This window comes from Propithecus coquereli, unplaced genomic scaffold, assembly GCF_000956105.1.
Source record: "Propithecus coquereli isolate 6110/MARCELLA unplaced genomic scaffold, Pcoq_1.0 Scaffold71, whole genome shotgun sequence".
In the NCBI taxonomy this organism is placed as follows: domain Eukaryota; kingdom Metazoa; phylum Chordata; class Mammalia; order Primates; family Indriidae; genus Propithecus; species Propithecus coquereli.
The window spans coordinates 8,103,810-8,118,536 of record NW_012153174.1 but is presented as its reverse complement, the minus strand read 5'-3'; the positions used below and the strand labels follow the sequence as shown (position 1 = coordinate 8,118,536).

At 38.5% G+C, this 14,727-nt stretch overlaps 1 protein-coding gene across 1 annotated transcript in view; it reads right to left on the bottom strand.

Annotated features, from left to right (window-relative positions):
* Positions 1 to 14,727, bottom strand: part of LOC105824056 (ubiquitin-conjugating enzyme E2 variant 2) — a 55,292-nt gene that overhangs the window by 12,403 nt on the left and 28,162 nt on the right. The window contains exon 2 of the mRNA XM_012661389.1: positions 5,650 to 5,798. Coding sequence (XP_012516843.1) covers positions 5,650 to 5,798 — 149 coding nt within the window. The remainder of the gene's footprint in view (positions 1 to 5,649; positions 5,799 to 14,727) is intronic.

Genomic DNA, 14,727 nt, shown 5'->3' with positions numbered 1-14,727 from the left:
TCGAAGGAAAAAAACATTTAAATTTAGATTTTGCTAAAAAGTTTACATTGGAGGGAGGAACGGCTTTCCTTATATCACACGTATATGAAGGTTCACGTTTTCCAGTACAGTGCTATTCACTCCTATTGCCTCAATATTAATTACTAATAGTGCCTCTTTTCATTCTCAAAAGGGCCTTGTTAGATAAAAATTTATATGGTTACCCTACTTATATAGCAATCAATAACTTCCAGCAAAAGGAAAAACATATTATACCATCTTGCAGCAATAAAACATAATTATTTCATGTCTCCTATTAGTATACCTACATTACTACATCATTAATTTTGTGGTTCATTAAATCCCATTATCTGAATTCAGAGACACATGAGCAAACTTTATGTTTACACATCATTTTAAAATAGAGTTTTCCGGTCAGGTGCAGTGGCTCATGCCTATAATCCCACAGCACTTTGAGAGGCTGAGATGGGAGGACCATTTGAGGCCAGCAGTTTAAGACCAGCCTGGGTAACACAGTGAGACCCTGTCTCTACAAAAAATTAAAAAATAAAAATAGCCAGGTGTGGTGTTGTGTGCCTGTAATCCCAGCTACTTGGGAGGCTGAGGCAGGAGGATCGTTTGAGCACAGGAGTTCGAGGCTACAGTGAGCTATGATCATGCCACTATACTCCAGCCTGGACAACAGAGTGTGACCTTGTCGCTAAATAAAATAAAAAATAAAATAGGCTTTCTTAATCATGAAGTTTAATTAACATTAACACCTTATAAAACAGCATTTTAAAGCAGACTTAAAGCTTCTAGATTATTCAGGGCTTATTTTCATGCCTATAAATTAACTCTTCTTTCTCCTTATAGTTTTTATTCACTTGGTTAACTTATTAGTGTACCACTAAAACAGGGAAGTAAAAAGTAAGTGAAAGTGATACATTTAATACCTGATGGCTCCTATATAAGACCAGGGAAAAAAGAAGCTAATCACCCATCTATAGATCTCATGCAAACTAATCCTTTTCCCATAAATAAGAGCTACTCCCAAGTGGAGGTCATATTTGTAATATTAAACTCCTATATAATGTAAAACATATGTGACAATCTCATATGTGTTATTAAACATTTCAATATTTTAAAAAAGAAAGAGTTGTATAAAACTCATCCAAATTTAAGAGCAAACAAATATGACCAGCACTTTCACTACATATAAAAATGACTAAAATCACACATCTCAAGACAATATCTTGTGTGGTTCTCCAATCTCGATGTACACCAGACTCCCCTGTGATGTAGTAATTCTAGTCCTAGGCATTTACCCAAGAGAAATGGAAACAAACATGTGTTCACAAAAAAGACTTCTATGAGAATGCTCATAGCAGCTTTACTTGTAATGGCAAAAAGTAGATAAAATCCAAGTGCTCATAAACAGGAAAATTGATAAACATATTATAGTATATCCACACAGTAAAACACTGCTCAGCAATAAAAACAAACACACTCCTACTGTCTGACACAGCACAGCTGAGTCACTCAGATTTTATACCGGGTAAAGAATCCCAAGTGTACACAGCACATAATTTCACTTATCAAATTTCTACAACATGCAAAACTGTCAGGTGCATGAAGCAGGGGAGCAATGGGAAGGGGAGCTTTCTAGGATGACAGAAATATTCTGTATCTCAATAGGAGGGTAAGTAACAAGCTACATTTGTCAAACTCATGGCAAGATCTGTGCATTTCACTATATGTAAATTCTACCTGTTTTTTTTGAGACACAGTCTCACTCTGTTGCCTGGGCTAGAGTGCCGTGGCATCAGCCTAGCTCACAGCAACCTCAAACTCCTAGGCTCAAGCGATCCTTCTGCCTCAGCCTCCTGAGTAGCTGGGACTACAGGCATGTGCCACCATGCTCGGCTAATTTTTTCTATATATTTTTAGCTGTCCAATTAATTTCTTTCTATTTTTGGTAGAGACGGGGGTCTCACTCTTGCTCAGGCTGGTCTCGAATTCCTGAGCTCAAACGATCCACCCGCCTCGGCCTCCCAGAGTGCTAGGATTACAGGCATGAGCCACCGCGCCCGGCCTACCTCAATTTTTTTAAAGTTAGAAAAATTCCTAAGCTAGCCTATTAATCTAATTCAATGCTTACAGTAAACATCACCCTAACTTTTGACACAGTTGATTAACTTTATTACCTCTAAATTTTAAATCAACAGCCAAGTTTTTCTGTAATCTAACAAAAGCAAGAGTAAGCCAGGCATGATGGCTCACGCCTGTAATCCCAGCATCTGGGAGGCCAAGGCAAGATGACTGCCTGCTCTCAAGAGTTTGAGATCAGCCTAAGCAAGAGCAAGACCCCATCTCTACTAAAAATAGAAAAAATTAGCCGGGCATGGTGGCACACGTTGTAGTCTCAGCTACTCGGGAGGCTGAGGCAGGAGGATCACTTGAGCCCAGGAGTTTGAGGTTGCTGTGAGCTATGATGATGCCACTGCACTCTAGCTGGGACAACAGAGTTAAGACTCTGTCTCGCGGGAAAGAAAAAAAAAAAGCAAGGGCAAAATAAAATAGAGAGTAATAAAAGGAACTATTAATAGTTATCAGGTACTCTCCTATTATCTAATCATTATTTCACTTAATTCTCACAACATTTACATTTTAAAGATGGAGACAAGGACCTTCATTTACATATGAGAAAACCTGAAAAAGGTACTAAAGCTCTAATACCAACAAATACTGCTGCATAAAACTGCACACAAAGCTTTAAGAAACAATGGTGATAAAGCACCTCTTGTATATACTCCTGGATAGAGTTGGAACGCATTCTACTAAGTGAAGTATCCCAAGAATGGAAAAACAAGCACCACGTGTACTCACCATCAAATTGGTATTAACTGATCGACACATAAGTGTACATATAAGAATAACATCTATTGGATGTCGGGCAGAGGGGAGCGGGGAGGAGGGGACGGGTATTTGCATACACAAAGAGTGCAATGCGCACTATCCAAGGGATGGGCACACTTGAAACTTGGACTTGGGGGGGAGTGGGGAGGCAAGGGGCAACATACATAACCTAAACATCTGTACCCCCATAATATGCTGGGAAAAAAAAAACTGCACACAAACACACAGAAAAACAAAATTGATAATCATATGAATTCAAATAAATACCGGGATAATGTAAAAAACTAGGGATCCTATTCAATAAAATACAAAAAATAAAAAACATGTAACGGTGTGTTACGGTCAGAGTTTTCCTAGTATTCTGGCTAGATGTGGATGCTCAAAGAAGAGGACAAAATTGTTCTCAACATCACACCTTCTAAAGAGAAAACAACTGGGGTGAGACACAAACTCCTGCCCCTTTTATGAAAAGCAACTGGATGTGTGCTGCGACCACCGGCCTCTGAGAGAACTCGAGACAGGGTGACGTGAAGGAGAGGCTATCCGGTGACACGCAGAGTCCAGCTCCAGGGGAGTACTAGGCCTCCGCAGGGCACCCCCTCCGCCTCCGCCTGGCACTCGAAGTGAGGGGGGCTCTGATGGGGCTCAGGACATGCTATCCCAAAAGACAGCACCCTGGCAGAAGCAAGGTCACTCCCACCTTCCCCTTATCCTTTCTCCCCTGTAGCAGGTCCCAAACCTAGTTGACCTCCCCCTGAAGTAGGTCCTGTCTTATACCCAGAGAGAAATAATGAAAGCACAGAGACACAAAAATAAGAATCTGAACAAACAAACCCTGGTTGAGTTCCCCCCAGTTTATTATCCACTTTGTTACCGTTAGATCCAATCACACTTCTGCACGACTATCTATCCACTCTTCATCACACTCAGCATAAAAATACACAGGTTTTCCCTGCTTCTTTGGGTCTTTATTTCTGAATGTTTCCATGTCACACAGAAAATAAATGTGTATACTTTTCTCTTGTTAATCTGTCTTTTATTACAGGTGCCTTGGCCATGAACTTTGTGATAGGTGAGAAAAAAATATTTTTGCCCCCTGCGGCTCCAAGACCACAACCCACTGAGAGGGAAGGGCCCATGGCAACACCTTGTCTATGTGTCCTGTGCCCCCTGGGCTAGAAGAGGAGCTGCAGAGGAGCAGCCTTCGCTCCCCTCACTGGGCACAGACAGCCGGAGCTTCCTGAGGTTTGGTGACACCAGGAAGGGGGGAATCCTGCTGGGTGAGAGACCAAGCTGGAGCTGTTTCTCTAATCTGGGAGCTGTGCTGGGGGTCAGCCTACAGGACCACTGATGACCTCATATACAAGCTCCAAACATTCTTACTGGAGGCAGTGGCTGGAGAAAAACCAAATCTAAACTCATTTCAAATTTACATTCCACCAAGTTCTGACTGTTAAATCTTCTAGGTGTTAAGTCAGAATAAGTTATAAGCACTTTTTTTTTCACCAAATAGATCATGCTAATAATGTTCACAGGCAGTGAATATCAAGGTTTTCATTACAAATAACCAAGTTATAAAGAATTCTAAGTATCAATATTGTATTTCCTTCCTCAGATTGTCTTATTGAAAAATCAGAGCAAGGAAGGAAAGAGGGAAACTTAGGAGTATATGCAAATTTTACAAAGGAATACCAGAAAATAATATAAAAATGCATTAATTCACTCTCTAAAGTTAATATTGCTAATAACCTGATCCATTTTTCTTTTGTAATAATCAAGAGGAAATCTAAACTCTACCCAACAGCAAACAGTTGAAATGCTCTCATCATAACGTAGCAACCAATATACAAAACCAAAGACTAAAAAAACGTTCAAAATTGTGTTCTTTCCAGCAAGTCAAAAGCATTACGTAATACACATTTCAAAGAGTTACTGCAGGGAGAGCAGTGGATGGGACCTTTGAGTAAAGAATGCAATGTAGAAAAAATAACTTCCAATCCAGAAGAAAGATTTTGGGTAAAAATAAAACGTCATAAACCTGAGAAAGACCTAAGAATAAAACATAACAGGCCAGGTGCCAATAACAATACTAGAAAATATATAAGAATCATAGACTTTTCTATATATCTTTATAGATGAAAAAATTGAGGCCTAAGCATTTCCACAGTGTGCGAAATGTCTAAGAGCAGAGAGCATGTGCTCTCAATACAAACCAATTTAGAAACCCTCAGTTACACACCAGGGGTTAGTAATATGTTAAGTCAAATGTTTGCTCTTCCCAATATCCCCCCCCATTTCCTCACCTTTTCTCCTCTCTATCTGGACTGTTCTCCATTCCCACCACCACCTTCTGAAATCCTGCCAGTCAGTGATTTAGGGCTTATTCCAAAGGCAACTTCCTCCACTGTTCAGCCTTCCTCAATTATTCCAGCTAGAGGAAACATATTCTAAAGTCCTGTAATGAACCTGCTTTGCCCTATTTAGAATCTGTCATCCGTATTGATTTTTTCTCCTTCACTAAACTGCAACCACTTTGATGGCAACAACCATGTCAATCTTCTTCCCCCAATCCTCCAGATAATCAAGCAATATACCCTGCACATAGGAAACATCAATAAATACATACAAAAAGGAAGGAATTATTTCAGTTAGAAGTTATCATAATTGTTTATTTTAATATCAACTATATAAAATTATATGTTTACTCTAAAGCAACAATAATAGAAAAAATATGTAATTTATAGCACTGACCCTTGGTGGCCCAATAATCATGCCTGTCCACCTTGTAAGTGTCATATCTTCATCATCTTCAAGGCCCCAGCTAACCGTACCATCGCCTACTCCTTTTTGTCCTTCTTCAAGTTCTTCCAACAAGCGAAAATTACGAGGAACTTTAACTCCTATACAAAAGAACGTCAATGTAAATGTAAAAAGCTCACAATTGTAAGAGCTACAGATATTTACATTCAGCTTTTACCAAATTAACCTTCAAAAATTATTTCACAAAAAGATAAAATTCCCTTTAAAAAGCAGCTGCCCCAGAAAATGCTCAGTCTAATAACCCCTCAAAATAAAAATGCTAAAGAAAGTACTGTACGAAACATTAACAGCAGTATAGAATGTGTATATAAATTCCTATTTAATCAATTTTATACTGACATAAATCAATCAATCAATCATAAGGAAATCATGATAAAGTGAGCATTTTCCCCACTTGAGGTTTCTGTTCCTAGCCAAGGACTCTGCATCAAATAAACAAGCATGACCAGAAAGTTCATAAAAGCTAAAGTTCATTAATATATACTCTCTAAAGATTTTTCAAACAGAGAATTATATTATTTCTTAGAAAATGCACTTAATGTGTCTTCCAGAATGCCGAGGCGGCCGCGCCCATGGTCCCCAGTCTGCCTCTTTGCTGCTCCTGCCCTGGGCAGCCAGGCCCCGCCTCTGCCGCACCAGCACCATCACTTACCCGTCACTGGGAGTTACTCAATTTGAGAAATCAGTCTCCTTATGTTCCTAACAGTTTTCCAGGACACTCCTTTGCCTCCCTGCCTCACCTAGCAAATTCTTCACAATCCACTAACGCTTCTCACACCTCCACCCCATGTCATACATGTTTCTCCTCTTTTAAACTTCATCCCTCCTTACTTTATTTCTAAAATCTTAACACAGAAATCTCTCCGCCTAGAATTCCTATCCTTTCACTTTCCCACCCCTCCTTCATTCTCACTGAATCTGGTCTTTGCCATCAATCTGACCTCCAATCCCTGGAATCCAACCACAATTATCCCAATTTTCCACAACCTTTCCTAGGACTACTGGCTTGGCCTCTCTACCAAAGGATGGACCCTGTGGTCTTCTGTGCTCTCTACAGCATCGAACATGAAACATCTTCCAATCCCATCGCACGAGTCTGTAAAAAATATGTAAATGCACTCAGAATCCTCTCTCTGGCTCTCTCTTGCACACATGTACACAGTCATGAAGCAGAAAGAAAAAACGGCATCTCCTTGAAAATGACTGTCATTTTGTATAACTTCTCTCTCCCACTGAAATCAAAACATTTCTTTTACTTACTAATTTACAGTACTCCTTCTGGACATATGAAAAGCCATTAAGTACTGTAACTTTAAAAAAACAAAAACAAACCACTAGCCACTTTGTGTACTGCGATTTTAAAAAGTGCTTGAAAATCATAGGCCACAAAAACACGGAGCCGTTATAAATCACAAAGTAGTCATTATAATTACTATGATTATTAATAACAATTTGTTTAGCATATATTAAGTGCTATTTTAAATAAATTATCCCGTTTAGTCCTAAAAGCACCTAAAATTGAAAAAGTTATGTGACCTCTTCCAAGGTCACACAGCTATAAAGGCAGATCCGGTATTAAAAATTCAGTTTCTACACTGCTGCTGCCCTTTTCACCACTACCTTGTACAGCACACCAAGCGACACAGGCGGCACATCCTAGCGGTTTGGGCACGCATCTAGACATCAGACTGCCCGAGCTCAGCTTAGTTCTGGCTGCCCACTTGACAGCCCCCAGCACAGTTTTCTCATGTGTAAAAGCAGAATAACAATAGTTCCTACCTCATCAAATCATTGTGAAAATTAAATCATCTTAAACACAGCAAATACTATGATCATTTTAATGCCCATATTAAACAGAATGATATAAAACTTCTATGTACCTCCATCTAAGTTGTTGAGAATAAAAGCTCTGTGTAAATTCCCGTAGCGTGGTCCCTGGAAATTTTATTCTAAGCTCTTAAGTTTCTATTTATATAACATTGGGACAACTATTTTTTTACTTTTCTGTAACTGTATAGTAATGATCTCCACAATATATTGCTACTGAATTGCTTTTTAAAGTATATTAAACAAGTTTGCTTACCCGTGTCATTATTAAGTCATTCTCCCAAGAATAATTCTAAATTTGTGTTGAATTTCTTTGCCACATTTTTATAACCAATTCAGTCAGGTGACCTTTATGGGCATCCAAAACCATAAAGTATACAATGTAAAACTAATGTTTCCTTTTACCTAAGTGCCATGAAAGCAACAAACCTAATTACTGCAAAGCTTTTACCAACTCTCTACATAGTACTTTGGGGAAACAGTTCTAAGATTAACAGATCAATTGCTGGCATTTAAGGGGTTACAGCAGTTAAGACTATTTTGTTCTTAAAGTATAAGACTCAAAAACAAAACAAACAGTGAGCTACGTTTTCGAATTCAAGGCTAGAACACCGTCTTATTTCACCTAACCACTAATGTCTACGAAAAGAAAAAAGCCACAAGGTGGGGATGTTGCTCCACAAATGTTGCAGTTTTCAAGCACTGCCCTCTGGATCTCTTGCATTTGGCCATAACCTTAAGGTTACAGAACTACTCGTAGTTAGTCCCGAAACCAGGTCAAAAATCCAAGTCTCCAGACTTCCCACGAATCCAGTCTCCTAGTTACCACATCACAATGAACCTCCACTCACGAGAGAGAACAAAATTAGTGATAATATTCATAAGCAAAACCCTAAAGGCAAACAACCTGGAAAACATGCTTCCAGTCTTTAATCTGAAAGATATCTATCTCATACCTGGTTACTTGAGAGTAACCAGGTATCAGATACCCAAAAAATACCCAATACCCACAAAAGGACATAAAGACTGCCAAATAAATACCAGAATGAGTCGTACTATGCTGTGCTTATTAGGAACACAGATTTTCTGACTTCAATTCATAAATGTTTTCCCTTGTAGTGTAGTGGCTAAAAAAAAAATCATAAACTTTTTACTTTCAAGTTAACAAGGGGGAAAAAGCACAAATAGAACTTTGACTAGATACTTTAAAATATTAGTCTTGCTGGGGGACAGAAGCAGGGAGATTTCACTATACACCCTTCTACACTGACCAGGTGAATGATCGGACTACTCAAAAATTAAAGGAAAAACATGTATAGGAATGGAATAAGTTTTTTCCGTCTTATTTTCTTTCTAATCCCACCTCAGCTGGTCCTCACATAAGTCATTATCAACATCACCATTTTACTAGGTAAGAAAACTGAGGCTTTTATTATTAGGTTGAACCTTATGAAAACTGCTGATATTCAGGCATATTTTTAACCAACAGAAACAGCAATTTCATAATGTTCAATCTAACAACAAGGAGAGTGAGTAGGGGAGTCAGGTCTGAAACCTGGGCTCCAAAACCGAACCTCATAGCCATTATTCTCCCACGCTGGATCCTGGATGGCACTCACTTCCCTAGCTCCCAGCAAAAGTGCCCCCAATTCCTGCAAATCTGATAGGGATGGGGAACACACCTTAACCAACTGTGGGAGCAACTTTTACAAAATAAACCCTGTTCTGATACCTCTGAAAAAGAACTTTTCAAAAAGTGAAGCACCCCAATACAAATCATGATTTTCACATACTGGGTATATTCAAAGCAAAATACTCCTGTCCAGGGAAGTAACATAACCACCACTGTATAGTTTTCAAATACGTTCTCATTAGCCATTGTATCTTAAAGAAAAATCTTTCGAGGTATGAGAGGCAGATATATCCTTATTTTACAAAGAAATGAAAGTAACTTCATTCAAGATCATGGCAAGCTAGTAGCTGAGTCAAAACTAAAATTCAAATTTCCCCAACATGGGCTACAACACTCTTTCTGTTACTGTATACTGTAACTCAAAATCCAGAAAATAAAAAGAAAAGAAAAAAACACAGCAGGGAGATTACAGAATGTGAACAACTAACATGCAGATTTTTTAAAAGCTACTCATTATTGAAATTCTATGTAAATAAAAATACCATAAAGAAAGTTTTAAAATTTAAGTCCAAGAAATAGAGACTTACCTTCTAGTTTTGCAGTGCTTAAAATATTAATAGAAACATTCATAAGAGCTGTCTGTAGTATTTTCTAATTTTTCAGAAATCTAAAACAAATTATTTGTTTGGTTTTGTTTTAACTTTCTTATCTTCCTCAAGGGAACAAAAAAATTATGAAAACACCATGTAGTGATGTAGGGATGTAGACGAAAACACAGTAGGCAGCACAATATCAAAAGAACTATATTCTGTCAGTCTTTCACTTTTATATCAATTCATTCCTTCACTAAATAAACATTTGGCAACTATAGCTCCCAGTTACTATGCTAGGCACTTGATACCAGGACTAAGAATTCTGTCTGCCCTCAAGAAGTTTACAATGTAGGAGAAGAAGATGACCAAAAGATAGAAAGAATAACTAACCCAGAAAAGAAGGAACAAGGAAGGTCTCCTTGAAGAAGAAACTCTCCTGGTGCACCATAAAAAAAAGGGAAATCTTCTAAGTGAAGAGCAGGTACAAACATGTAAGACATTAGTGGAGAAATTACAAAGTATGAGCAAAGAACACCAAAAAACTGAACAGAGCAAACTACTTAAATGAGAAAACTCATACTGCAAAGATGTCAGCTTTCTCCAAATTAATCTATATATTCTTCCAATTTAAACTGAAATACCACCAGCATTCTTCCGGGGACAAAGAGTCCTAACATTTTTATGGAAAACCTAAGGGCCAAGAATCTGGAGAAAATTTTAAAAGAAAACAAGGCCAGATGCAATGTCTCAAGCCTGTAATCCCAGTACTTTGGGAGACAGAAGCGGGAGGATCAGTTGAGCCCAGGAGTTCAAGACCAACATGGGCAACACAGCAAGACTCTGTCTCTACAAAAAAATTAAAAATTAGCCATGCTGGTACATGCCTGTAGTCCCATCTATCTGGAAGGCTGAAACAGGAGGATCACTTGAGCCCAAAGAGTTCAAGGCTGCAGTGAGCTATGGTCACACCACTACACTCCAGCCTGGGCTAGAGAGTAAGACCCAATCTCTTAAAAAAAAAAAAACAAAACAAAACACACAGGAAAAGAAAAAATGAAAACAGAGGGACACTTTCCTAGATATTAAGACTTCGTCATCAGCTAAAGAAATTAATTAAGATAATGTGGAATTAGTGCAGGAATCAACAGACTAATAAAAAGAAAAGCTCCAAAGCAGACATGTGTATATGAAAATGAGACATTAATAAAGACATTTAATAAAACTCAGTAGGAATCTAAATTAAAAGAGACTAGAGGCATGACAACCAAATGCAACCTTGGTACCAGAAAAAAAAAGGTTATTATTATTATTATTTTGCTTTAAAGGACATTAGTGAGAAAACTGGCAGAATTTGAACAGGGCCTGTAGATAACCGTTCTTTATTTTATTTATTTATTTTTTTTTTTTGAGACAGAGTCTCACTGTGTTGCCTGGGCTAGAGTGCCGTGGCATGATCCTAGCTCACAGCAACCTCAAATTCCTGGGCTCAAGCCATCCTTCTGCCTCAGCCTGCCGAGTAGCTGAGACTACAGGCATGCGCCACCATGCCTGGCTAATTTTTTCTATGTATTTTTAGTTGTCCAATTAATTTCTTTCTATTTTTAGTAGAGACGGGGTCTCGCTCTTGCTCAGGCTGGTTTCAAACTCCTGAGCTCAAACAATCCGCCGGCCTGGGCCTCCCAGAGAGCTAGGATTATAGGCGTGAGCCACCGCGCCCGCCCTAGATAGCAGTTCTTTATCAGTGTTAATTTCCTGATTTTGGTAAGTACATTGTTGTAAGAAAATGTCCTAGCTTTCAGTAAATACACACTGAAGTATTCAGGGGTGAAGAGGTATATATATGTTAACTTACTCTTGAATGATTCCAGAAATAAAAAATAAGTGTGGAAGGAGGGGAAGTGAGAATGCACGAGCATGCGAAAGTGCTAAATATTAACATGTGATGAATCTGTGTGAAGGTATATGGGAATTCTTTGCACCATTTATTTATTCTATAAATCTAAAGTTACTTCAAAAGAAAAGGAAAAAACAGGAAAAGTTAATGGCATTGGAACATTTTATCGACATGGAAAAATAAAATAAAATTAGACCCCTATCTCACAGTATACATAAAAATCAATTCTAGGCAGATTAAATGCCTAAATGTGAAGAGCAAATCAGACTTTAATATATCTTTATGACTTGAGGATAAAAGGATTTCTTATAACAAAAAAGCACAAACCAAAAGACTGATAAACTTGACTAAAATAAAAAACTAGTTTCACAAGACAAATGAAAAGATGAGCCACCAACTGAAAGAAGATAGGAACAACATATAAAAGACTAAATTTTGGTATCCAAAATACAGAAAGAATTCCTCCTAGAAATTAAAAAGCAAAAGACAAACCTACAGAAAAATAGGCACTATATATATATAAAGAATAAGAAGGTTTATAGAAGGAAAAACGGGAATGACCAATAAACATGAAAATACACTTAACCTCATTAGTAATCAGGGAAACATAAATTAAAACCATATGATTTATTCTAGCCACCAAACTGACAAATACTAAGTCTCACTATTCTTGGTCTGGGCAAAGACGTAGAGAATGGAAGCTCATTTGCTGCGGAGGTTAGAATAAACTGGTACCACTACTCTGGTGAGCAAACTGTTAATGTTTATGGAGACCGGGGCATAGGTCTAGAGAATTCCATAAGTCTTCACAGGAAAACATGAACAAGAATGCTGGCTGAGCACTGTTTCTAACAGAGAAAATTTAGACCCTACTGCAGGAGGATCCACTGGACTGGGGAGAAGAGGCAACAGGAAGGAGAAATCCTGTCTCCTTGCCTCTGACCCCGCCTCTATCTCTGATCAAAATCCCCGCTGAACCACCTTTTTTTTTTTTTTTGAGACAGAGTCTCACTCTGTTGCCCAGGCTAGAGTGCCGTGGCATCAGCCTAGCTCACAGCAACCTCAAACTCCTGGGCTCAAGCGATCCTTCTGCCTCAGCCTCCCGAGTAGCTGGGACTACAGGCATGCGCCACCATGCCCAGCTAATTTTTTCTATATATTTTTAGTTGTCCGATTAATTTCTTTCTATTTTTAGTAGAGACCAGGTCTCGCTCTTGCTCAGGCTGGTTTCAAACTCCTGAGCTCAAACAATCCGCCCACCTCGGCCTCCCAGAGAGCTAGGATTACAGGCGTGAGCCACCGCGCCCAGCCCTGAACCACGACATTTCTAAAGCCCCTTCCAAATTTAGGCTTCTTGAATTGTGTGAAAGCAAGCTATCATAGACTGATTTTAAACAAACAGCCTATCTATACGATGCCTGTATGTCTTCTGAATCAACCATAAATGCAGTTTTAGTGTTGTACAATTTATGTTTTACTTCCCAAAAATTCATGACCCTTGTATATATTAAGCATTTGTAGCTGATTAAAGATGGCCACAAATTCACTGCTGTTGCTCCCACGGAGAAGTGGAATCTGATTTTCCTCCTCCTTTATTTAACCTTCCTTCATTTCATTTGGAGCATTACTTCAGAACATCAGATATGACCCTAGCCTAAGAAGTTTTTAAAAAAATTCAAAGCAAAGGGAGAAAAGCAGTAAATATAAGGTATGAAATTTTCAAGTTAATTTTTAAAGTATTAAAACCCTACAATAGCCAGTTCCAAAGAACAAGTAGTAAATAGATACATATATATTTTGTGCCTTGACAGATAGACATAAAATACAGCTAGTAACGGTAAGAAAAGCATACAAACTGTAAGAATTATAAGGTTATTACACACCCATCAAAAAATAAAAATTAAAAACCTAAACACAATATTGGTAGAACTGTAGAAAAAATATATTTATACATCACTAGTGGCATTAGAAATCTTGCAGAAGTAGTAATCTGACAAAATATAACAAGAATTTTTAAATATGTATATGCTTTGATTTAAATTCTACTCTGTGAAATTTCCCCTCAAGGACAAACCCAGGGCTGTAGACTGCCTCCAGAGCCACTGTGAGCCATTCTCCACCGCCAGGCCAGGCCCCTCTCAAGAGAGAGACTATTTCTTCTTCCCTTCAAGCTGGGCTGTCCCTCCCGCTGGTCTGATCAATGGAATGTGGTTGAAGCGATGCTGGAACAGTTGGGGCATGAGCATTTTAAAGCGCCTGCTAACCTGCTTTAGTTCTCTTGGAAGACCGTGAAAGAATCCTGACCACCCCTACACCACGAGCTAAGGAGGCTGCAGGGAGCGGAAGTAAGGCATCCCCGGCAAGAGGCCCAGCCCACCAGTCCAGGCGGCCCCTTGAGTGACTAAGTGAGACCAGCAGAAGAACCAGCCAGTCAACTCTTGTATCATGAGAAAGAATAAATCATTGTTTGAAGACACTAAGTTGTGAGGTGATTTGTTACACGGCAATAGATACCTAAAAGGAGGTGTTGGGGGTGGGGTTACAGAAAAGCAATCTGATCAAAAGTTTATTTGTAGGCCAACTGGCATACCTTCAGGTAAACTGTATCACATATTTAAAACATATAAAGTCATTTTAATGTACTTGAATTATTTAACTATGCATAAGTAAAAAGGAAAAAGAGAGACCTAATAGCAACACATATATATTGGTCATAATTATCAAACATTTTCATATATACATGAAAATTTTATTTGAATATGGACCCAAGGATAACCTACAACTGTGGAATCTTAAAAAAGAGAGAGAGAGAGAGAGAGAGAGAGAGAGGTCAAATATATAGATAGAATAAAACAGTGGATACCAGGTTTGGGGCAGGGGGAAGAAACGGGAGGTTACAAGTCAAAGGATACACAGTAGTAGAAATGTTGGATGAACAAGTCTAAAGATCTAATGTACAACCCAAGGACTGCAGTTAACAACAGTGTACCGTATTTAGGATTTTTGCTAAATGAGTAGATTACAGCTGCTCTTGCCACAAGGGAGAAAATGGATAACTATGT